The sequence below is a fragment of the Panthera pardus genome, unplaced genomic scaffold (genome assembly GCF_024362965.1).
Source record: "Panthera pardus isolate Hobbes unplaced genomic scaffold, ASM2436296v1 HiC_scaffold_11, whole genome shotgun sequence".
Classification (NCBI taxonomy): domain Eukaryota; kingdom Metazoa; phylum Chordata; class Mammalia; order Carnivora; family Felidae; genus Panthera; species Panthera pardus.
In genome coordinates, this window is record NW_026526666.1 from 28,974,864 (window position 1) to 29,001,119 (window position 26,256).

The 26,256-nt window shown below is 38.3% G+C and overlaps 1 protein-coding gene and 1 pseudogene across 2 annotated transcripts in view; both read right to left on the reverse strand.

Annotated features, from left to right (window-relative positions):
* BTBD8 (BTB domain containing 8) overlaps positions 1-10,888 on the reverse strand; it is a 117,149-nt gene extending 106,261 nt beyond the window's left edge. The window contains exons 1-2 of one of the 2 annotated variants that reach the window (XM_019414171.2): positions 10,543-10,888; positions 5,350-5,547 (exon numbers count right to left, since the gene is read on the reverse strand). In XM_019414171.2, coding sequence (XP_019269716.2) covers positions 5,350-5,547; positions 10,543-10,691 — 347 coding nt within the window. In that variant the 5' untranslated portion in view covers positions 10,692-10,888. The remainder of the gene's footprint in view (positions 1-5,349; positions 5,548-10,542) is intronic. The other variant, XM_019414170.2, reaches the window with a different exon arrangement.
* A 50-nt stretch (positions 10,889-10,938) lies between these two features.
* LOC109246285 (lysophosphatidylcholine acyltransferase 2B-like) lies at positions 10,939-25,940 on the reverse strand (annotated as a pseudogene).
* Positions 25,941-26,256: the final 316 nt, after the last annotated feature.

Below are 26,256 nucleotides of genomic sequence, written 5' to 3' on the forward strand. Positions count from 1 at the left end.
AGATTTTTATGACACTAAGTTGAATTTTAACCATGAGGTCATGAAGCAAGAACTATGTTCCACTGCCAATTGTTTGAACCACATATGATGCCACTGTATATAAAATCATATTTCAAAGGCTGCATTTCCCACTCTAAAGTGTATAATACCAAAGGACTCTACAATGAGTAGCAACATAACAATACTTCAAAAATTTTATTGGTTATCTAAAAAGAAAGAATGTGCGATAAAGTCACTAATAAGGACTGAATTTCATAAGTAAAAATTTTAAAGATTATTTTTCAGAAGTTTTACTAAAAAAAACTAATCTCAATATTTTAAATTATAATCCTCTCCTTACACTTTAATTAATATAGAGAAATTCCAATGCAATCTGCTAAAAAAAAAAAAAAATGGAAGGGGTACATCACAAGCATTTTCTATGTGCAAAATACTATACAAAATACCACTGAGCATGTTCACATCCATGAGATGATCTAATTTCAAGGAGCTTACATAACCACAGACATATATGACTAACCTAATACAAAACAAAATGTGATTAAGTGCTTAAAATAGAGAGGGCTGTGAAGTGCTGTGAAGCACAAAGCCATCTACTCCAACCTCCTTGTTCTAAATATGAGAAAACTAAGGCTCAAAGAAATCATAACATAAGATAATGCACAGCCCAAAGGCAGATCTCTGCTTTGCTGCCAAGTCCGGTGCCTCCTCCACTCTACCCATGCTGTCTCTCAATCTTTTTATCTATCACTTCCAATGACAATAAATACAGGAAAACATTGATGTACTTTCCTCCTTTCTCGATATATAAAAATTTAACAGATCCCATGCATCTCATTTAAACATACACTCAAGGGGCGCCTGGCTGGCACAGTCAGTAGAGCATGCAACTCTCGACCTAGGGATTGTGATTTTAGGCCCCATGCTGGATGCATTTTTTTAAAAAAAGAATAAAATAATAAACTTACACATAAGAAATGTATCATGTCATAGGGCCAACTACTATAAACACTTATTAAAATATATTCAGTGCTTACTATATGCCAAACCACTATGCTAAGTGCTTTATAAGCATCTCATTTAACCCTCACAATAACACTCTGAGGTAGATATTGTTATGTCCATTTTTCAGATGAGGAAACTAACAGTAAGTGATTAGTCAAAGTTCACACAGTTAGAAGTGGTATACCTGGCTTGACTACAGAGCCTGCTCTTATGACAATACCACTATACCACATACTAGAACAAAAAAAGTATACATTTTAAAACTGATAGTCGAAACTCAATGATGAGCCTATGATCTATGTTAAAAAATGATAATGATTTTTTAAACTGCACTTAAAGTATCTGTTTAAATTATGTCATACTATTCTTACACACAGGGTGAGTCAAGGTTAGGCAATTTTCCATTTATGCTTATAGGAGTTTCATATAAGAAACACTGAAATAATAAAAAATCAGATCATTCAAGCATGTCAGAGCATAAAAAGAAAAAAAGTAAGCCAAATAACACAAATACACTTAAAATTTAATTACCCAAAAAGAATTTTCTACACTAAAGTCAATATGATTTGGATCACAGGCAAAATGTATGTCAGCAAATAAAGACAAGCATCAAAAAACACTTAGGATCCAGGACATAAAAACACAAAAAATCCAACTTTGATTTCTCACAAAAGTCAAACTGACATTAAGAACAGACATACAGACCAATAGAATGAATCAAGAGACCAGAAATAAACCCTAACATTTACATGTGTTTTATTAGCTCGGGCTACCATGACAAAATATGGTAATGGATTATGGTTTAGGAGCCAGATTGACTTAAACAACACAAATTTATTTCTCACAGTTCTGGTGGCTGGAAATGCAAGATGAGGGAGCCACCATGGTTGGATTCCAGTAAGAATTCCCCTCATAGCTTGTAGACAGTCGCCTTCTTACTGTGTTCTCACATGGTACAGAGAGAAAACAAGCTCTCTGGGGTCTCTTCTTTTAAGGGCACTACTACAGTCTTGAGGTGGTACCTTCATGACCTCACCTAAATCCAATTACCTCCCAAAAGCACAATCTCCAAACACCATCACCTTGGTGGTTAGAGTTTCAGTATATGAATTTGAGGGGAAACAATTCAGTCCATAGCAGTGGGCAAGTGATTTTCAACGAGAGTACATAGACAATCTATTAGAGAAAAAATAGTCTCTTTAAAAATGGTGCTGGAACTAGATATCCACACACAAAGGAATGAATTTGGACCCCTTCGTTACATTATACACAAAAATTAACTCAAAATGGATCACAGAACTAATGTAAGAGCTAAAAGCATAAAACCATAAAATTCTTAGAAGAAAATATAAGAATAAATCTTTGTAACCCTGGATTAGGCAATGGTTTCTCATTTATAACATACCAAAAGCACAAGTGACAAACAAAAAATTAGATAAACTAGGCTATATTAAAATCCAAAACAAAAAATAAATAAAAATAAATAAAATAAATAAAATCCAAAACTTCTGTGTTGCAGATGACACCATGAAGAAAGTAAAAAAACCAATACAATGGGAGAAAATGTCTGCAAGTCATGTGTCTGATAAGAGCCTAATAGCCAGAATATATAAAGAATGCTTATAATTCAATAATATAGACAAATAACCCGTTGAAAAAAATGGACAAAGGATGTGAACAGACAGTTCTCTAAAGAACATATAATATGGCAAACAAACACAAGAAATATGCCAACATCATTAGCCATCAGGGATATACAAATGAATATGAGGTACCACTTAATGTTCCCTAGGACGTTTATAATAAAAAAGAAGATAATATGTGTTACAAGGATGTGGAGAAACTGCAATCCTCCACATTGCCAGTCGCAATGTAAAACAGTACAGCCTCTTTAGGAAAAAAATCTAGCAGTTCCTCAAAAAGTTAAACAGAGCCGCCATATGACCTATAATTCCACTCCTAGGTATATACCTAAGAGAAATGAAAACAGGTTCACACAAAAATTGGCATACAAATGTTCACTGCAGCATTAGTCATAATAGTCCCAAAGTAGAATATAAGTATTCACCAACTGATAAATGGATAAACAAAACATGGTAGAGGCATACAATGGAGTATTATTTGGCAATTTAAAAAAATGAGGTAGTGATTCATTCAACTAAGCTGAAACTTGAAAACATCATGGTTAGTGAAATAATCTAGTCACAAAACCCCACAAATTTTATGATTCTATATCTGTGAGAAGTCCAGAATAGGCAAATCCACAGACACAAAAAGTAGATTAGTGGTGCCTCGGGCAGGAGGGTGAGGGAATGGACAGTGATACCTAATGGCTATGGGGTTTCTTTTGGGGATGTTGAAAACACTCTAAATCATGGATATGACTGTACAACTCTGTGTGAATACTAAAACCACCGAATTTTACACTTTAAATAGGTGGATTATATCTGTGGTATATGAATTATATCCCAATAAAGATATTCTTAAAAACTGGTAATTGACAAATTTGTAGTACAATACAATGATGTCATTGCCAGTATTGGCTTTAAACTTAGTTCCACATTTACTTGTCATCATTAAGCACTCAAATCAAGAACCTACTAACCAGTACATACATAGCCCTTTACACAGAGCCCTGCCCATAACGGGCACAATAAACACCTGCTGAATAAGTATATGTGAGGGGTGGTGTGACAGAAAACCACTAAAATATCATTTAGAACAATACCCAACTTCCATATATTAGAAAAAGGGAAGAAATGGGAGGGCAGGATTTAAAAAACTGAAATGAAATACAAATAAACACTTCAAGATTTAAAAACATAAAAAACTTAATGAATTTTTATGGTGCTAATTACGGCCCAGACATTTTACATCTGAGAAAATTCCAGGCACAGAGGGATTAAGTTTGAGGCACACAGCTACCAAATGGCAGAGTAGAGAATTTGAACTCAGGCATTCTAGCCTTAGAGTCCATGTCATTTAAATGTCATGAAGACTAAGAGATATAATTTTGAGGAACTACATTAGAAAATACTTCTCTCCTGGATACATTTAGCAAAAATGAATGTCAAATAATCACACATATGAGCATAAAATAATAAGGCATTAAAATGAAATTCTATTCAATTAGAATGGGGATTAAACTAATTTCTCCCATTATTTAGCTGATGAAATCTCTAAGTTTAGCAAACACAAGTCCCCAAAATTACAAATCAGTTCAATGGACATTCTATTTTCAAAAATTTTGACCATGCACAAGCCATAAGAATAAACAGTTATGGGGAGCCTGGGTGGCTCAGTCGGTTAAGCACCCAAGTTCGGCTCAGGTCATGATTTCGCGGTTCATGAGTACAAGCCCCACTGACAGCTCAGAGCCTGGAGCCTGGAGCCTGCTTAAGATTCTGTATCTCCCTCTCTGCTCCTCCCTTGCTCACGTTCTGTCTGTCTCTCTCTCTCTCAAAAATAAACATTAAAAAAAAAAAAGAATAAAAGGTTATGATCTCATATTTTTACAAACATAATCCATTTAAAGCTTTGCATACCAATAATACAGAAGTCAGTAGGGGAACTTGGGTGGCTCAGTTGGTTAAGTGTCTGACTTCAGCTCAGGTCATGATTTCACAACTCATGAATTCAAGCCCCGTGTCGAGCTCTATGCTGACAGCTCAGAGCCTGGAGCCTGCTTCAGATTCTGAGTCTCCCTCTCTCTCTGCCCCTCCCCCTCTCACACTCTGTCTCCCTCTGTCTCTCTCTCAAAAATAAACATTAAAAAAAAATCAAATAGACATATATATAAATGGTTATATAAATATATATAAATTTATATAAGAATATATAGCAATGGTTCTCAATAGGGGGATAATTCCACCCTCAAGAGGACATTCAGTGATGTCTGGCAGGCATTTTGGTTCTCACAACTTGGGGATAGAGGGAACTCAGGAAGGGTGCTACTGGCATCCAGGGGCCAGAGGACAGGGATGCTGCTAAACATCCTAAACTGCACAGCACAGCCGCCACAAGAGAATTACCCAACCCAAAATGTCAATAGAGCCACTGTCCAAAAACCCTGGCAAGGAGTAACTCACTTGAATTACCAGAGAACACACCATTTCTCCTCTTTCAGGCTCGATCTCAAATTAGTACTTAGTCTTTTCTAATACTAAGGCTCTAATACTCTAATACTAATACTTAGCCTCTACTAATACTAATTACTAAGATAATTTGGAATTTAAATGAATGGATTTTTCTTAGGTTATAAAACAGATATGAAATATGTTTACAAGATAAACAATTATATATTAGACTTAAATATAAGAGAAAAAAGATAAAGAAAGCACTTACTGTAAAAATGTTCTAAATTCTGAAGTTTCAAAGTTCTCTACAACAACAGGCTCATGATTTGTTAAATTATCTGATGTCTGTCCAATAGTATGAAAATAGAAGTCAGGAACCCTTGCTAAAAGGACTGCTTTGTGTGCTTTGAACAAAGTATAACCTATGGAGAAAATAACATCTGTATGGATTTCTTCCGTTAGGAGCCTGTAATGAATAAAAAGAAACCATAGTTTAATTAGTGATACTCAGAAATATATAACATACGCATTTTTATAAAATAACTTTTAAAAATAACTCAAACTAAAAATTACAGAGATAAGTAACACAATAAAAATAGGTTAACATGAAAAGGAGTTTGTTCTTAGTTCACTCCAAAGAACACCGTTTAATATTAGCTTTGAATCTAATTTTCTGAAATTTATAGTGAAAACAAAGGTAATTATACCAAAAACAATAGGACTTTTAGAAAATTTCTTTTTAATTCTTTCTGGTAATAATAAAATTTATCTCCTGCTATTTATGTTGATTTTCCTTAAAAATGTACCTACTTTAGACTTATTTCAGAAAAAGAACACAAAGTAGTATTGTCATTGACTATTGAAAAGAATCAATTTTTAAAAATCTTACTAAAAGAAGCAAAGAAAGTAAAATGTCAACAACACATGCAAACCAAATATAACAATAGACAATCCAGATTAGACACTGGTACATTTTGTTCCAACTATTGTTAAATACCAAGTCTGAAAAGGCAGGCTTGGCCATCAAGAATGTGACATTTAAGCCCTTTTCCATTTTTTTCCTCACACAAATAGAACCATGCTCTAACCTATTATTAAAATGGGATCCTGGAGTAACCCAGTGAAATCCCTTTATTAACACACAGACATAGTTGTTGTAAAGCCCACTGATTACATGTCAAGTGATGGAAGAACAGAAATCAGCATCATAATACTGTCATAATCTTTTGTCCCTGTGAAAACTATACATTTCTACTCTAAATACTAATACTTCCTATTACTGTATCATTATGCTCAGCAAGGTATGTATTCTCAGGGGATTTCTGTATTGCAGGATATAACTGGCAATCACACCAGTACACTATAGGAGTACAAGTAATGGATATAGATATCCATTACAGTGAAAGCTTCGAATGTTACCACTGACACTCACATTCCTCCAAGACCAAGTTAATGGCTCCTTCCTCTGATTCCAACACACTTGGTGCATACCTCTATTATAGCACTTGTCACTGCATCATTATTTGTACGTGTCTTTCTCTCTACTAGACGATAAACTCCCCAAAGGCAAAAACTGTATATTTAGTATGTAGAGCTCAGTATCTGCTTGTTGAATTTTGTTGTATTTTACCCTAAACAAAACAAATGCTTCAGAGCACAACTTTCAGAACCTTGGAAACAATGAGCAGACAGAAGCATTTTAGACAATATTTTCATCAATATATCATTTTCATAAGTGGTTTTTAAAGTTATGCAAAAATAGGGGCACCTGGGTGGCTCAGTCAGTTGGGCATCTGACTTTGGCTCAGGTCATGGTCTTGTGGCTCTTGAGTTCCGGCCCCGTGTCAGGCTCTGTGCTGACAGCTCGGAGCCTGGAGACTGCTTGGATTCTGTGTCTCCCTCTCTCTCTCTCTCTGACCCTCCCCCCACTCACACTCTGTCTCTCTCTGTCTCTTGAAAATGAATAAATGTTAAAAAAATTTTTTTAATTAAAAAAATAATAAAGTTAGGCGAAAATGTATTTGTCTCTCAAACATTAATTAAAAAAATTGTACAAATACTCAATTTGTTCCTTCCTCCCACCCACCTTCTCTCCATCCTACACTCATCCTCAAGTGAATAAGGAAACAATGCAGCTAGTAGCCATATAACCATCACTAGGATATCTGCCTTTTTCATAATATATGCTCAGAAGTATTTGTTAAATTAAAAAATTTAATGTGTTTAAAAATTGTTAATATGAAAATATAGTGCTTTTTTTTTATAAAACCATATCAGTTACAAGTATATATTGTGTGTTAAAAGTAACAGAATTATCTGACTCAGACTGGCTTAACCATTAAAGGGGGTTTATTGGCTCATCTAATAGCAAAGTCTAGAGGAAGGACAGGTTGGAACAAAGCTTCAACCATGTCAAGGCCCAGCTTCTTCCTATGTCATTTCTCTGCCAACTATGCATTAACTTATCTAGTGCGTTTTGGACTGCTGATGATCACTAAAAATTTCCTGAACATGTACTATGTACCAAGCACTGTGGACAGATAATGACTAAAACATCATATGTGCACTCAAGAATTTTATTGAATAGCAGGGAAGACAGGTCTGAAAACTACAGAGTGTGATATATTCAGTAACACAAATAAATAAATTTTTTTCTAAATTTTTTTTTAACGTTTATTTATTTTTGAGACAGAGAGCGACACAGCATGAACAGGTGAGGGTCAGAGAGAGAGGGAGACACAGAATCTGAAACAGGCTCCAGGCTCTGAGCTGTCGGCACAGAGCCTGATGTGGGGCTTGAACTCACAGACCGCGAAATCATGACCTGAGTTGAAGTCGGGCGCTTAACCGACTGAGCCACCCAGGCACCCCAGTAAATTTTTTTCAAAGACAGACATGAAAGAAGACCTTACAGAGGACAAAAAAAAAAAAAAAAAAAAAAAAAAAAAAGCATTTTAAAGATCAAGTAAGAGTTGGTCAGGGGAACAAGGCAAGGTCACAGAGAGTTCTTGGCTCCACATTCCTTGCTAAGGTATGTGTGAGTATGGAGTTACAAACTGGTCAGCAGAGAGTACTGAGGGTCTGAGAAGTGACAAATGAAGCTGCAGATAAATAAGAGGCAAAGAGTTTAACTCTGTGTTATAGTTGAAGGGGAGTCAAATGACTTAAAACATAGACAAATTCATATTTATCTATGATGAATCTATGAATCATCTATAAATAGATGATATATAATATCATCTATTAGTTGTGTAGAAGAGGAGTTTATTAGTTGTGAAAAAGAGGAAGTAGGGGGAAATGAGAACGAAGATGAGGAAATTGCTGCACAACAGATCCTCAACAGATCACTCAAATGTCACCTTAAAAAGCCTTCCCCAAACTCACCCCAGTCCCCATCACCTTTGTTTGGCTATTATCTCTCTTACTAGAGTGTAAGCACAGCACCAAAGCCATGTCTTATTAATCTTTAATTCTTCAGGACCTAGTACAAATCTAGGTACATGGTGGGTGCTAGATACTTCATTAATATTTGCCGAATAAATCCATTATATTGCTGTGCTTGAAAAAGATTAATTTGGCACAGCAATTAAGGTGGCTGGGTGTACATATGAAGTTTTTCGTTTAAAAAGTCGGGGCACCTGGTTGGCACCATCAGTTAAGTGTCTGACTCTTGATCTCTCGACTTAGGTTATGACCTCACAGTTTGTGAGTTGGAATCCAACATCCAGGGCTGACGGCATAGAGCCTGCTTGGATTTTGTCTCTCCTCTCTGCCCCTCCCCTACTTGTGCTCTCGCATGCGCACGCGCTCTCTCTCTCTCAAAATAAATAAACTTAAAAAAAAAAAAAGAATTAAACAAACAAACAAAAGAACTGCTACATCTATTTTTATTTGCCTGTAACAGGAACTTGGGAGTTCAGGGTCCTATCCTTAATTATTCCTAGGATAAGCATAGATTGTTCACTTGCTATACCTTAATTTCATTTTCTTTATATAGACATGTTATCTTCCTTGACACCTTAAGCCAGGAGAATAAAGCCACTAAAGGGAAGGAATGCCTCATCCTTACAGATTCACCCTAGAAACGGAACAACTTCAACTTAATTTTTCCACCAATTACATTAATCCCCCACTGGTGGAGTCAAAGCAGCATCTTTGGCAGACAGGCCCAAATTAAAAGGGAATTTTCTGTTACTTTATAGAAAGCTCAGCTTATAGCTGCTGGAGCCTTAAGTGTGGGCAACAGAAAGCACTTTTTAAAATGTAGAATGCGGGGCACCTGGGTGGCTCAGTCGGTTGGGCGGCCGACTTCGGCTCAGGTCATGATCTCGTGGTTGGTGAGTTCAAGCCCCGCGTCGGGCTCTGTGCTGCTAGCTTGGAGCCTGTTTCAGATTCTGTGTTTCCCTCTCTCTGACCCTCCCCCGTTCATGCTCGGTCTCTCTCTGTCTCAAAAATAAATAAACGTTAAAAAAAAAATTTTTTTTTAAACTAAAAATAAAAAAAAATTAAAAAAATGTAGAATGCTGCACAACAGTTGGTTATTTAGTGGTAATTATGTTTACTCTAGTTCAGTAGTTCTTAAGCATCACCATCACCTGGGACCTCATTAGAAATGCAAAAGCTCTATCCCAGACCAACTGAATGAGTACTAGGGTCTGGGACCTAGTAAATCTAAATTTTAACAAGTCCTCCAGGTGATTCTGCTGCACACTGAAGCTCGGGAATCCCTTTCGGTGGAAATGGCAATTGGCTAGGGTACATTCCTAAGCTTCATTTTCTTTATAAACTGAGATGTCAGTACCTGGATTCACCAAAGCCTGAGTTAAGGTTCATAACAACCCACCATTTGCTTGGGCCCTCATGGGAGCTGGGAGTTGCTGGGAGCTGTAGAGTGTTCTAGGCAGAGAGTGGAAGCTGGGTTGCAATCGGGAAGTATTTTGATGTAAGCATTTCTGGTAAACTGTTTAAAGAGAGCTCAGAAGAAAGTGACCTCCGAGGCTACACTAATTGTTCTATTTTTCCTTAATCTAAATAAATATTCATTTTCATACCGGATTTTATCATTTTTCTTAAACTGTTTAAGGTTTTTTTTGTTTTGTTTTGTTTTTTAAGTGTACTTTTCAGGACCATGAAACCTGGATCCAACACCACCTTAGCGATAGGTCTTTCAAGAACTAAGCCTGCTCGTGTTATTTCGGCATAGATTGGTGCCGCACGTAACTATGATGATAATTTTGGCTTCCTTTTTGTATCTGTTACATAGTCTCCGAGGTGCTCGGGACTGGTTTTTTAGGGCGAGCCAACGGCTCTGTAGTGAGGAGACTGGTACACGTCCCTCAAAAGCCTGAGGCGAGGAGAACGAGGAGAGGAGGGATGGAGAGGCAGAGAAGGAGCCACAGCTTCTGGGGCGGAGATGGATGCCTTAACAACTGAGGCAGCCAGGGTTCCCGCCTCCTCCTACCTGAGCAGATCCTGGCTGAGCTGCTCCGATATCACCGCCTTCAGTCGGCGCCGCTCACAGGGCCCCTTCTTTTGCAACCCCTTACTGCAAACTCCAGGGGACCTCAGAAGTACCACGGGCGTCGCGCTCCCCTCCCCACAGCGGGCCATGTCCCACAAAGGTACGGCGGCGCCCCGCAGGCCCAGTACTGGCTCTCAATTCCCGGCTGTGGAAGAAAGGGGCGTTTCCGACCCAACGCTCCTCTCCTACCCGAATCCGCCCCGCAGGGAAAGGTTGAAGCCTCTGGTCTGTTTGCACACGGTCCCCTACAGCGGCCGGACAGCTCTCTAGGGCATTCTCAGAGGCCGGCGCCTGCACGTGACCCAGTTAGGGTGTGCGCAGGCGTAGTAGCTCTGTTTACTTCGGCCGACTGGCACCCCGCCCCGATTGCCCAGGGATCAAACCATCTCCCGGGATAACCAATCTGTGCGACTCCTTGTCCTCTTCCTCTTTGCGTTGCGGGTGGTGCTGGCCATTCATTTTAATAGATGTTTCATTGCGAGCCGAGTTCAAATGAACCTGCGCGCTTTTCCACATTATGTCTTCCTGGGATGTCAGAGCTTTTTTTTTTCCAGGAAAGAACAGGTAGATGAGACCTTTCCTGTAGCGAGTCACCCTCCCTCGCTTTGTTGTTTTGAGCAAGAAAAACGGGATGTGAGGAGTAGGGAAAGAACTTCGTAAAATCAGCAAGAGGTTAGAACATTCATGAATCCCCTGAAAAGGTGTATACAACGTCTAAAAGACCGCCATCGCTTTCTAATCCAAGGAGTGGCTCATATAACCTCTCATGAACTTTAGCTGGGAAATATCAGGTTGTATTCCAGCCCTTTGCATATAAAGCCATAATATTTATGACGAGAAAGTGAGGAGGTAAGGCTGAAAGGGCAAGGCCTTTAATTGAATGGGGAAGTGAATGGATTGGTGAGGTATAGAATTTTGGATATTTTGCCCTGAAGAAAATAGCTGGATGGGTATCATTTTTAAATCTTTTGGTATTTTTAAAAATTATTTCCTCCAAAGGAAGAAGGCTCAATAGTTCTGCTTCATTCAGGAGCTCTGTACAAAGGTATCCTTTATGGTTGCTTGGTTTAAATCAGTTTTCAACGTTTCAGTGGTTATATTTGGTTCTTATGTCTCCTGAGTCTCTTCTAAACAAATACCAAGTATTTGGAAAATGTATGGACCTCGTACCATAAGATTGCGCAAAAAGTAGTCGTTTCTCCGAATAATGCCCCTTTCAGATATTCAGACACATTAATTATGAAAAGAATAACTGTTTAGCGGATTCTTAATTACACGTGTAGTATGAGGAATGCCAAAGAAAATACAAAAATAGCTAATGTTTATTGAATGCTTATTAGGTGAGGGAACTGCTCTACTTGGTTTATATACATTAACTCAATCTTTGCAACCACCACTTAGGTAGGTACTACTATGAGCCTAATCGACAGGTGAGGAAGTTGAGGCATGACAAGATAGGGCAAGGTCACACAGCCAGTATAGTGGTGGCCTAGATGTTAAAACTTAGACTAGCACCCAACTCTTCCCTTCAAAGTCCTGCAGAATTTCTACCATGTCCCTTTACCAGCCAGTGAAGTAATATTCCAGCACTTTTATTATGCACAATTGTGTTTATTATTAACTCAGTGGTTGTAAAAGGATGACAGACTGGTTTCCGGTTCATGTAATTTAATTCTCTTAAAACACCTTAGGCAACTGACTACATGAAATGATTAAAGAAAAAGTCCACCTTTAAAAAGCAAAACTCTCATCAATGATGCTTGACATTTCACCATTGGAGAATTTTAAAGCATTATTTTTATTTTAATTAATTCCGGCTGTGAAGTTATTTATACCTTAATGTGAGAGAAATTATCTGATTTTTTTTTTTTTTCCTGAAAGACATTTAGGAAGAAAAGAGGATCCTAAGGAACTAGTAATGGGAGCTTTGAAGGTAGACACAGCTAAACACATAATTTTGGTTAGGGTTGGCCTTAATTATGATTCTCATGTGTGAAAATTTTAGGTAAAATTGCCTTGGAAGGCAAAAGACTCTTCCAAGGACTACAGTTTCATGAAAGAAAAGTGATTTTTTGGGAGCATTATTTTTCCTTCTTTAAAAATGTTTCGTGTGAAATATTTCAATTTTTTTTTTTTATTTTTTGGAGAGAGAGAGCACATATGAGAGGGGGAGAGGGGCAGAGGGAGAGAGAGAATCCCAAGCAGGCTCCACAGCCAGTGCAGAGCCCACAAGGGGCTCAATCCCATGACCCTATGATCATGACCTGAGCCAGTATCAAGAGTTGATTGTTCAGCTGAGCCACCCAGGCACCCTTCATATGAAACATTGCAAACATACAAAGTAAAGAAATTTACTTCACTTTACCCATTTACCAATTTACCCATTACCAAGATTCAACAATTATCACGATTTGGGCATATATGCTTTATGGAGTCTTCTTTCCTTTTGGTCCTTTCTAATATTTTTCCTTCTTTCCTTCCTTCCTTCCTTTCTTCCTTCCTTCCTTTTAAAATTTTTTAAAGTAAAGGCACAGACATTAATTTTATTCCTATATACTTCAAAATGCACCTCAAAAAAAAAATTGGATGTTTCCTAACATAAACACATTATATAGCCACTAACATTATTCCTTACAAATTAATAATAATTCCATTTACTATATAGCCCATTATAAAATTTTCCTAACTGTCCTAAAAAATATCCTTTATAGCTGGATAAAGAATCAGTTTTCAAATGATTCAGAGGTCGCATTTTGTTCTTATGTCTCCTGAGTCTCTTCTGATCTAGAGCAGTTCACTCTTTCATTTTTATCTTCATGCCATTGATGTTGTGGCTGAAGCCTGGCAGACTAAGCTATAGAATATCCCACACTTAAAATTTTACTGTTTGTGTCCTTGTAGTATCACTTGCTATGTCCATTTATACCATACATTTCCTGCAAATATATGTTTCAGAGCCTTGATTAAATTCGGGTTCAATTTTTTAGCAAAAAATAAATTTAATAGATGGTATGTTAGTTTTCTATTGATGCTTTAATTACCGAAAATTTAGTGGCTTAAAAACAATACAAATTTTTTACCTTCAGTTCTGTAGGTTGGAAGTTCCACATGTATCTCACTGGGCTAACATCAAGGTGTAGGCAGGACTGGATTCTCTTATGGAGGCTCTAAGGGAGCGTTTCCTTGGTTTTTCAGCTTCTAGAGGCTGCTTATATTCCTTGGCTATTGGCTTCCTTTCCCCCTTTTTCCGAGCCAGTAGGTTGAGTCTTTCTCACATTGCATTATTCTGACATTTTCTTCTGCCTACTCCTTTGCTCTTCTAAGCACTCTTTTGATTATGTGCAGTGCAATTGGATAATCCAGGATAATCTCCCTGTTTTAAGGTGAGCTAATTAGCAACCTTAATTCTATTTACAAGCTTAATTCCCCTTTGCCATGTTCTGGGATTAGGACATGGACATCTTTCAGGAGGGTGGGGGCAAGCATAATCCTGCCTACCACAAGTGGTAATTCATTTTGTATCATATCAGGAGTCATATAATGTTTGGTTATCCTCCTTTTAATGTTGCTAAAATGTATCATAGGTTTCATCTGATAATTTTGATAATTCTTGGTTGAACCAACTAAAGATTGCAAAATGATTTTATAATTCTATCATAATCTAAATTTATCTGCTGGACATTTGCTGGAAATCTTCCTTAAAGAAGAACTGTCCCTCATCAGTTAGAAGTATTGGGTATCCAGAAAGACATTTCACACTGTAAGGGCAGGATAACTGCTTAATTCTCTTATTTAAATTATCATTTTTCAAAGTAAGGAGTTGGTACCCTTGTTAATTCCAATATGTTCAGTTCATTTTTGTTATCTTCATTAACTCATTGATTTTTATAAATTTTACAAATTTTTATAAATTTTTATGAATTCATTTATTATTGTTTTTGATGCTCAAATTGCTTTATCTGGCCCATGGGAGTTCCTTTATATTGGCTCCGATGTCCTTTTGACACATTCTTTAATCTGTGGTAGTATCCTTGCTTTCTGGCACAACCAGATACCAGATACCTTGTTTATTTCCCACTCCAGCTATTCCTCCAAAGAACTACAGTTCCTCCAAAGTGTGGAATGGTAGGTAGAGCCCACAATCTGGGTGCTAAGTGTGCTCACCAATATTGAAGGGCCATGTTGTTTCTAAACAATATAGTTTTATAAGAAAAAAAGTTGCTGGGGCACCTGGGTGACTTAGTCAGTTAAACATCTGACTCTTGATTTCATAGCTTAGGTCATGATCTCACGGTCATGAGATGAAGCCCTGCATCAGGGTTGAGCCTGATGGTGCTTGGGATTCTCTCTCTCCCTCTACCCCTCTCCATCTCAAGCATATTCTCTCTCCCTCTCTCTCTCTCTCTCTCTCAAAAAAAAGTTAAATTTAAAGAAATTGCTGAATTTATACTATATCTGATTCAAATTTAACATTATGAGATTTTCAGATACTTTCTTTTTAAATTCCATTCTTTTTTTTTTTCTTGCACTGAAAAACTCTTGGTTCCTAACAACGTTAACAGAATTACTTATCCAAATGTTCCTATAGAAGTTATTAGAGTTTCATAATAATACGAATATTGCTACTAACAGACTGCATTCAATTTAAGGTATTTTGCATTATAATGATGGGAATATCAAGTTGGGTGGTTACTATAGAACTACTATTTGTGTCCTCCCCAAATTCATACATGGAAATCTGATCCCCAATGTGATGGAATTTGGAGTTGGAGCCTTTAAGAGGTGATCAGGTCATAAGGGTAGAGCCCTCATGTATGAGATTAGTTCCATTATAAAAGATACCCCAGAGAACTCCCTTGCCCCTTTCACCATGGGAGGACACAGTGAGAAGACAGCTGTTTACACATCAGGAAGCAAGGTCTTATAAGACACCAAATGTGCCAGTCCATTGATCTTGGACTTTGCAGCTTCTAGAACTATAAGAAATAAATGTTGGTTGTTTAAGCCACCCATAGTATTTTTGTTACAGCACCCTGAACTGACTAAGACAGTGACGATTATAAAATATCACTTACTCATCTCCTTTCTTCAGTAAGAAATGCATGGAAATTATCTCAAACCAATATTTAGGGGCACCTGGGTGGCTCAGTGGGTTAAGCATCTTACACTCTATCTCAGCTCAGGTCATGGTCTCACGGTTCATTGGTTTGAGCCCCATGTTGGGCTCCTCGCCAACAGTGCATAGCCTGCTTAGGATTCTGTCTCTCCCTCTCTCTGCCCCTCATCTTCAATCTCTCTCTCTCTCTCTCTCAAAATAAACTTTAAAAAAAAACAATATTTATCTTTTTCTTTCTCTTTCCTTAAGCTTTCCTCTTCTGCTCACCTTCCCCTCACCCATCTCTTCTTCCTTCTCAAAATATCAGGAAGCTACCTAATGAAGTTTAAGCTTTAGGGGCCCCACTTGTACAAGCCCCTTCCAAGGCCCCAGTGGGGTCCCTAGAAATGTGTCTACTTTTTGTACTTTTGGGGGTATGTTTTTGTAAATTTAGCGAAGAAATTTTACCACGATTGATCAAGACTTTCTTCTTAGCCAAATGTCCCCCTCCTGTATGGTGGCACTGAGTGGCTACATTTTTGGGAAATGGCCTCAGTGAAACTAAGTTAAGGGTACAGTAGTTTGGGCTAGCAAGGGATGTTTATTGATTTGCAACCATTTCCACATCTAGATAAATTGTTGCTCCCTGTTCGGTCCAGGAATGGCTTCCAGGAATACTTTGCTGAATCATCCTGCATAGTGACATGAAGGAATAGGGCCCAAGGCCACATCACATCACATCAAATGTGAATATGTCTTACAGCAAAGGGTGCTAGAGGTATATCGATAGTAAGGAGGTATACAACATTAAGTAGAAGCTCCAGTTCTTGTCAGTCCCTAGTCAGAATAAGAGGAGTATTCTCAATAATGCAGACTACGCAATTATAAACACAAATTTCCCGTTTGATGAGACTCAGACAAAATAGAATTTATCAGAATTCTTGTGTTTATATCTTATGTTTGTGATATTAGTGAGCTTTCCAGAAATTGTAGTCTGTTGTAATTTCTTTACTCATTCTAAATAATCACTTTCATATCTAGAAAAAAACAATTTTAAATAGCAGCGATACCATTGATAATTTTTTCAATGTTATTTCCAATACTATATCTTCCTGATGTTTCTTTTTATTTTGTCTTATAAAATATTCAGGCTATTCTCAGCACTCTCAACAATAGCCAAATTATGGAAAGAGCCTAAATGTCCATCAACTGATGAATGGATAAAGAAACTGTGGTTTATATACACAATGGAGTACTACATGGCAATGAGAAAGAATGAAATATGGCCCTTTGTAGCAACGTGGATGGAACTGGAAAGTGTGATGCTAAGTGAAATAAGCCATACAGAGAAAGACAGATACCATATGTTTTCACTCTTATGTGGAACCTGAGAAACTTAACAGAAACCCATGGAGGAGGGGAAGGAAAAAAAAAAAAAAAAGAGGTTAGAGTGGGAGAGAGCCAAAGCATAAGAGGCTGTTAAAAACTGAGAACAAACTGAGGGTTGATGGGGGGTGGGAGGGAGGGGAGTGTGGGTGATGGGTATTGAGGAGGGCACCTTTTGGGATGAGCACTGGGTGTTGTATGGAAACCAATTTGACAATAAATTGTGTATATTGAAAAAAAATATTCAGGCTATTCTGAGAAAGAACAAAGAGGCATTTATCCAGAAGATACTTTTTGGAGAGAATAAAAATGACAATTTAGTGTACTTATTTATTGCCAGTGAAGCTCTTAATGTGATATTTTCTCTGCAAAACTGAAGGACAGGTGACAAGCTATACTTCCTCTGGCCTTACTTTAGCACTAAACAAAATAAAGGCATTAACTAGAACAAAGTGAACAATGTTTATGAATAGATCTCTCTTTTTTATCTTATTTTTTAAGTTTTTATTTAAATTCCAGTTAACATACAGTGTAATATTAGTTTTAGATGTAGAATTTAGTGATTGGACACTTATATACAGCACACAATACTCATCATAACAGTGCCCTCATAATTCCTATCGCCTATTTAACCCATCCCCCTGCCCACCTCCCTCCATAACCCTCAGTTTGTTGTCTATAGTTAAAAGTCTGTTTCCTAATTTGTTTCTCTTTTCCCAGCTATGTTCATCTGTTTTGTTTCTTAAATTCCACATATGAGTGAAATCATATAGTATCTGTCTTTCGCTAACTGACTTAACTAGTTTAGCATAATACTAACTCCATCTGCATCATTGCAAATGGCAAGATTTCATTCTTTTTTATGTCTGAGTAATATGTCATTGTATGTATATATATACCACCTCTTTTTTATCCATCATCAGTCAATGAACACTTTGGCTCTTTCTATAATTTAGCTATTATTGATAATGCTGCTATAAACATCTGGGTCATGTATCCCTTCGAATAAGTATTTTTGTATCCTTTGGGTAAATACCTGGTAGTGCAATTGCTGGATCATAGGGTAGTTCTATTTTTAACCTTTTGAGGAACGTCCCTACTGTTATCCAGAGAGGCTGCACCGGTTTGCGTTCCCACTAATGGTACAAGAGGCTTCCCCTTTCTCTGCATCCTCGCCAACACCTGTTTTTTCCTGTGTTGTTGATTTTAGCCATTCTGACTGGTGTGAGGTGGTATCTCATTGTGGTTTTGATTTGTATTTCCATGATGATGAGTGATGTTGAACATCTTTTCATGTATCTGTTAGCCATCTGTATGTTTTCCTTAGAAAAACATCTATTCATGTCTTTTGTTCATTTTCTAACAGGATTATTTGGTTTTTGGGTGTTCAGTTTTATAAGTTCTTTATGTATTTTGGAGACTAACCCTTTATCAGATACATCATTTGCAAATATCTTCTCCCATTCCATCAGTTGCCTTTTAGTTTTATTGATTGTTTCCTTCATGGTGCAGATGCTTTTTATTTTGATGACATCTTTGTAGTTCATTTTTGCTTTTGTTTCCTCAGGAGACATATCTGGTAAGAAGTTGCTATAGCCAGTATAACCAAAGAGGTTACTACCTGTGTTCTCCTCTAGGATTGTGATGGTTTCCTGTCTTATATTTACGTTTTTAATCCATTCTGAATTTATTTTTCTCTATGGTGTAAGAAAGTGGTCCAGTTTCATTCTTTTGCATGTTGCTGACCAGTTTTCCCAACACCATTTGTTGAAGAGGCTGTCTTTTTTTTTCCCATTGAATAGTCTTTTCCTGCTTTGTCGAGATTAGCTGACCATATAGTTTGGGTTCATTTCTGGGTTTTCCATTCTGTTCTCTTGGTCTATATGTCTTTTTTGTGCTAGTACCATACTGTCTTGATGGCTACAGCTTTGTAATACAGCTTGAAGTCTGGAATTGTGATGCCTCTAGCTTTGCTTTTCATTTTCAAGATTTCTTTTGCTGTTCGGGGTCTTTTGTGGACCCATATGAATTTTAGGATTGTTTGTTCTATCTCTGTGAAAAATGCTGGTGTAATTTTGATAGGGATTGCATTAAATGTGTAGATTGCTTTGGGTAGTATAGACATTTTAACAAGATTTGTTCTTCCAATCTATGAGCATGGAATGTTTTTCCATTTCTTTGTGTCATCTTCAATTTCTTTCATAAGCGTTTTATAGTTTTCAGAGTACAGAACTTTTACCTTTTTGGTTCAGTTTATTTCTAGGTATCTTATGGGTTTTGGTGCAATTGTAAATGGGATAGATGCCTTGATTTCTCTTTCTGATACCTCATTATTGATGTATAGAAATCCAAAAGATTTGGGGCACCTGGGTGGCTCAGTCGGTTAAGCACCCAACTCTTGATCTCGGCTCAGGATTTGTGAGTTTGGGCCCTACATCAGGCCCTGTGCTGATAGTATAGAGCCTGCTTGGAATTCTCTCTCCTCTCTCTGCCCCTACCCAACTCATGTTCACTTGCTCGCTCTCTCCTTCTCTCTCTCTCTCAAAATATAAATAAATAAACATTTAAAAAAATAAGTGCAACAGATTTCTCTGTGTTGATTTTGCATTCTGTGACTTTACTGAATTTGTGGATCAGTTCTAGAAATTTTTTGGTGGAATCTTTTGGGTTTTCTATATAGAGTATCATGTCATCTGCAAACAGTGAAAGTTTGACTTCTTCCTTGCTGGTTTGGATGCCTTTTACTTCTTTTTGTTATCTGATTGCTGAGGCTAGGGTTTATGTTGAGGTATGTTCCCTTTATCCCTACTATGTAGAAGGTTTTTATTATGAATGAATGTTGTACTTTGTCAGATGCTTTTTCTGCATCTATTGAGAGGATCATATGGTTCTTATCCTTTCTTTTTACTAATGTGGTGTATCAAATTAATTGATTTGAGAATATTAAACCACCTTGCAGACCAGGAATAAATCCCACTTGATCATGGTGAATGATTCTTTGAATGTGCTGTTGGATTCAATTTGCCAGTATTTTGTTGAGAATTTTTGCATCCATGTTCATCAGGGATATTGGTCTGTAGTTCTCTTTTTAGTTTGAGTCTTTGTCTTGTTTTGGAATCTGGGTAATGCTGGGCTCATAGAACAAGTTTGGAAGTTTTCTTTCTATTTCTATTTTTTTGGAACAAACTGAGAACAAACTCCCAAACAATACTTTAAATGTTTGGGAGAATTCCTCTGTGAAGCCGTTTAGCCCTGGACTTTTGTTTTTAGGAGATTTTTCATTACTGATTCAATTTCTTTGCATCCACCTGGGTGGCTCCATCGGTTAAGCATCCAACTCTTGATTATGGCTCAGGTCATGATCTCATGATTCATGGGTTCAAGCCCTGTGTTGGGCTCTGTGCTGACAGTGCAGAGCCTGCTTGGGTTCTCTCTCTCTCTCTTTCTGTCTCTCTGTCTCTCTCTCCTTCTCTACCCCTTCCCTGCTCACATTCTCTCTCTCTCTCTTTCTCAAAATGATTAAACACATAAATAAATAAATAAATAAATAAATAAATAAATAAATAAATAAAGCATTAGTCTCTTGGGGCTCCCGGGTGGCTCAGTGAGTTAAGTGTCTGACTTCAACTCAGGTCATGATCTCATGGTTTGTGGGTTTGACCCCCATGTTGGACTCTATGCTGACAGCTCAGAGCCTGGAGCCTGCTTCAGATTCTGTGTCTTCCTCTCTCTCTGTCCCTCCCCCACTCATTCTCTCTCTCTCTGTCAAAAAGTGAATAAACATTACAAAAAATAAAAAAAATAAAATGAGTCTCTCATGGGCAGCATATAGATGGGTCTTGTTTTTTTGTCCATTCTAATATCCTATGTCTTTTGATTGGAGCATTTAGTCCATTTACATTCAGAGTAATTATTGGTAGATATGTATTTAGTGCCATTTTATTGCTTGTTTTGTCATTGTTTCTGGAGATTTTCTCTGTTCCTTTCTAGTTTTTGTCACTTTTGGTCTTTCTATCCCACTCAAAGCATCCCCTTAGATATGTCTTGCAGGGATGGTTTAGTGGTCACAAACTCCTTTAATTTTTGTTTGTGTGGGAAACTCTTTTTTTTTTTTTAATGTTTATTTATTTTCAAGAGAGGGAGACAGAGAGCAAGCAGGGGAGGGGCAGAAAGAGAGGGAGATACAGGATCCAAAGGAGGCTTCAGGCTCCGAGCTGTCAGCACAGAGCTTGACGTGGGGCTTGAACTCACAAACCGTGAGATCATGACCTGAGCTGAAGTCAGATGCTTAACTGACTGAGCCATCCAGGCACCCTGGGAAACTCTTTATCTCTCCTTCTATTCTGAATGATAGACTTGCTGGATAGAATATTCTTGGCTGATGATTATTTTTCCATTCAGCATTTTGAATATATCTATGCTACTCCCTTCTGGCTTGCCAAGTTTCTGTAGAGAGATCTGCAACTAGCTTTACTGGTCTTCCTTTGTAAGTTAGGGACTTCTTTTATCTTGCTGCTATTAGGATTTTTTCTTTATCCCTATATTTTGAAATTTTAACTGCAGTATGTCTTGTTGCCCTGCTTTTGCTGATTTTGATGGGAGTTCTCTGTGCCTCCTGGAAATTAGATGTCTGTTTCCTTCCCCAGATTAGGGAAATTTTCACCTATTATTTCCTCAAGTAAACCTTCTGCCCCCTTTTCTCTCTCTTCTTCTGGGACTCCTATAATACAAATGTTATTATGTTTGATGGAGTCACTGAGTTCCTTAACTCTACTCTCATGACCCATAATTCTTCTTTCTCTCTTTTGTTCAGCTTCATTAGTTTCCATTATTCTATCTTCTATATCACTTATTCATTCCTCTGCTTCTTTCATCCTTATGGTCATTACATCCAATCTGTTTCAAATCTCCCTTATTATATTTTTCATTTCTGATTTTTTTAACTCTTTTATCTCTGTGGTAAGAGTGTCCCTTATGTCTTCCATGCTTTCCCAAGCCCAGCAAGTATCCTTATGATTGTTGCTTTAATTCTCTCTCAGGCATATTACTTATATCTGTTTCGATTAGATCCCTGGCTATGACTTGTTCTTTCTTTTGAGATAAATTTCTCCATCTTGGCATTTTGTCAATGTCCGTATCTTTTTCTGTGAGTTAGAAAAGCCTATTATACTTCCTGCTCCAGAAAGTAATGGCTTTATGAAGAAGAGGTCATATAGTGTCCAGGTCCTGGTACTTCAGGGAGTGTTTCTGGTGTGTGCTGTGTGCACTCTGCTGCTGTGTTTTGGCTGCTTTATCCCTCAAGTCAGTCATCTGCAAATGGCAGCATTTGGACCTTAGCAGAGTGTAGTGTATTTTAACTAGGTGTACTCTGGTCTGCTTGTTAAATAAGACCTTGTGTGGGGGGGGGGGGGGGAGGGGGGGCGTGGGGGGTGTGGGTTGTGCTGGTCTTGTAGGAAAGAGGCCCACTGTGCTGGTCCTTGGCACACCTGACCAAGAAAAGTAGCACCAGCAGAGTGCAGGGTGGTGGGACTTAGTATAAGTAGGTTAGGCAGCCACTGTCAATGCTGTGCTGCTTACTGAAGTTGGTTTTATGCTGAGGGGTGGGGGAGGGAAATGGCACCAGCAGCTCCTTTGTCCCCAGAGAGGGGTCTCCGTGCTTGCTGCTCTTAGGGAAGCACCCCCCCAGAAGATCGAATAATTTTCCCTCACCCACCTTGGGCATTTTTCAGATCACTGTTTTCACACAATCTGTCTCTAGGTTGCTTGACTTCCTGGAGCAGTGCAGTGCCTTTTGGGCTCTATCCCAGCCAAGTCTGCTGACTTTTAAAACTCCAAACTTTAGGGAATTGCTGTGCAGAGGGTCTGCACTGGCCTTCTGTGGGAGGGTTTTGCCACTCTGGGATGGATACAGGTTTGACGGAGAAGGGCAGTCACAACAGAGCACAGGGGCAAGGGATTTGGAGCAAAACAGACTAAACAGCCAGTGTCTGGGTTAGGCACCTTCAGCAGGTGTTTCTGTGCCTATGCTGAGGGGAGGGGGAGGGAAATGGTGCCTGCCAGCTCTTTTGTCTTCAGAGAGGCAACTCTGCAAATGCCACCTCTCACAGATGTGTTCCAAGAAAAGCAAATAGTCTCTCTCCATGTGCTTAGGTGATCCTCACATCAGGGCCATCTGCCCCAGGATTGCTCACATGTCTTCTCTTCAGTAGGGCAGTGCCTTCAGGGCTCTATCCTAACCAACACCACCTGATCTCTAAAACTCCAGTCTTTGAGCCCCAAAGATTACAAAAACTCATGAAATCAACTCCTCTTACTTTCCCAGCCAATGACTTTGTGGAAGTGCTCTCCTTGTGTGATCCCCTGTGTGCTCCACTCTCATTTGCCTTTCTCTGCAACCACAGCCCCTTCCCCTCTGTAGCACTCCTGATCCATTTCTCCCCTAAACCAGTCTCTGCACTTCCTACCTTCCTCAGTGTAGTGTCTTATCTCCCTCTAGTTGTGCAGTTTGTCCTGTCAGTTCTCAGGTTGATTTCTTGGCTATTCAGAATGATTTGATAGTTATGTAGGTGTGTTCAGGGGATGAGACAGGCCTAGGGTCCTCCTACTATGTTACCATCTTAGCTCCCCTTATGAATAGACCTCTTGTTCTCCACCTTCAGTCACATTAAAGCAAACGTATATTAAGCAACATAGGTACTATAAGATCTAATTGAAATATATATTTCTCAAGCATATTATACATAGCACAGTTAAGTGCTGAAAGTAAAAAACTATTGTGTTTTTCCTCAAAGGATAATTTTATTTCAATCATAGTTTCTCTCTGGAAGGTAACTTCACAATTTTCAGGGCTGACTTTAACATTTGAATACAGCAATTAAACCTACTTGATGTGATAATGAATATATATAGGCTGCGGAGAGGTCCAAGTATGAATTTAGTAACTTGTTATATTCTGGATGCTTCAGGCAAATTTCTTAAAGTTCTTGTATAATATGTATTTTGAATTCTGTCCAGCTATTTTCTGAAAGAGTCTGGAAACATCAAGATCTGGCACTCTAAAGGCTGCCCAAAGTATAGCAGCTAACTAACTCCTGCTGTGTTATGAAACCAACCTCATCAAGATCAAAAAGCTTAAATGACATTTGTAGAATCTTTTCAGTGTTGATAGGATTGCACAGGGCAGTCAGTCCTATCACATATTCTCTGAATTCTATGCTACCATCATTATTCCTGTCAAAGGGGGCAAAAAGTTGTTCTAAGGGCTCTGAAATTAGGATTTTTAAATAATTTGCAAACTCTTCAAGTCCTATCTTCTCTCCCTTAGAGGCAACTGTAATTGCAGTATATTCATCCAGATGCTGATGAATATTACCCCAATCTCACTTCAATTTCTGGCTAATTTCTGTGAATTCCACCAAACTATCTTCCATGGGTAGTTAAAGGTTACCTGTGAAAATCATTAGTCTACAATCTTCATAACTATGGTCTGTCACAGACACTCAGAGCATTTGCCATGTTGATCCTCACTATATCAGCAAAAGGGATGTGTCTTTTTTTTTTTCTTGATTATTTTGTATATAAATAGGCATAAACACCACTTCTCCTCTGGTGAAGAGTTGACTCAAGGTCAATATATAGACCTAAACCTGTCTGTAGACCTGTAAATCCCTCCTAGATCTAGGTCACTGTGTCCAGTGTGTTTAGGTACCTAGGTAGCACTGGCTGCACAGGAACACCCAGAGAGAAGTCCCCTAGTTTAAAAGTGACCAGACAGGTACAATTGGTGCACACTCCTTCCAAGAAAATCAGGATCTGTGGCCACTTCCTTTCAGATGTGAATAGCTTCAGGATTTCATTCCATGTATTCTTCCTGGAACTGGGGTCCTATCAGGTTACAAGCAGAGGCTGTGTTGGCATTAGGAATTTTCCAGCCACTGGGGTCTGTGTGTTTTGACTTGCCTAGACCATCTAGGGTAACCCTGCCACCACACAGGCAATTGGATCAAAGAAAGTGGAGTGCAGCACTGTAACAAAGATGAGAGCCTCATCTCTGGTTGCATTTTCCCCTTTCACTTTAACCAGGAACCCCACTAAACAGAATGTTGCCTGAAACAAGAATTTGAGGACTGGTTGCACCTGCTTCTTCCCCCAACTCGTAGTAGTGTTGGCTGGTTGAGCAGAACCGCCCTTGGTGGAAAGTGTGGCCACTGGCCAGAGGCCATTGAAGAGGAAGGTGATGCAGGACTCACATCCCAGCACCAGCACAGTCCCAGTGAGGATAAGACAGGCCCAGCGCCACCAACTGAGGTGCCTCTGCCGCCTGAAGGGGTTGGCCACTGCAGGTGGGTACGACATGCTCATCCCATGACTCACGGTGGACTCCCACACCTGCACCTCGAATTCCAAGCTTGGCTGAGCCCTGAGGCCAACTTCTCAGTGGTCTCAGGCTGTGGGTAGATTGGATCTGGGGGCAACCCTCAGAGCGCACTCCTTCCCCACATTCAAGTGCTCTTTCTGTTCACACATAATTAGAACTCTCAGATATAATGTGGGTTAATAGGAAATGAGGATGAATTACCTCTAAAATCAGAAAAGTTAAAAATGATAAATGGTGTAATAGAATCAAATCAAGAGTATAATCATTTTTGTTTTTTTAAAATGTTTTCCTTTTGACATATATGTTTAATAAATTATTTTCACATAATTTTGACATTTATATTAAGGACATATTACATACCTACTAGGGATATGTTAATTTAAATAGATGAATATTAATTACAAGTTTTTCATTTAAATGCCATTACCACTAAAGTTTACTTACTGTGAGATGCTTTGGGAGCTGGTAAGTCAAATTCATTTACTCTCCCTACAAATTGATTTCTACAGAGACAGTAATATCACTTCATGCTAAGAGGTTTAACTGATGGCGCCCTTGAGCCTTTATATCTGTCACAAGCACTCTTCCACATGAATAGAAAATTAGAATATATCCATTATCATAGGCTGGAATTAGCCATGGCACATTTGATTCATATTCTTAACGTGAGTCTACATGAACCAGTCAGCATTCCAAACTGACATTAAGTAACAACAACAAACCCTAAAATCACATTTGTCAGTAACAAGTTTTCAGTAAAATAAGTCAGGACTATTTTACTGGGTCAACAAACACT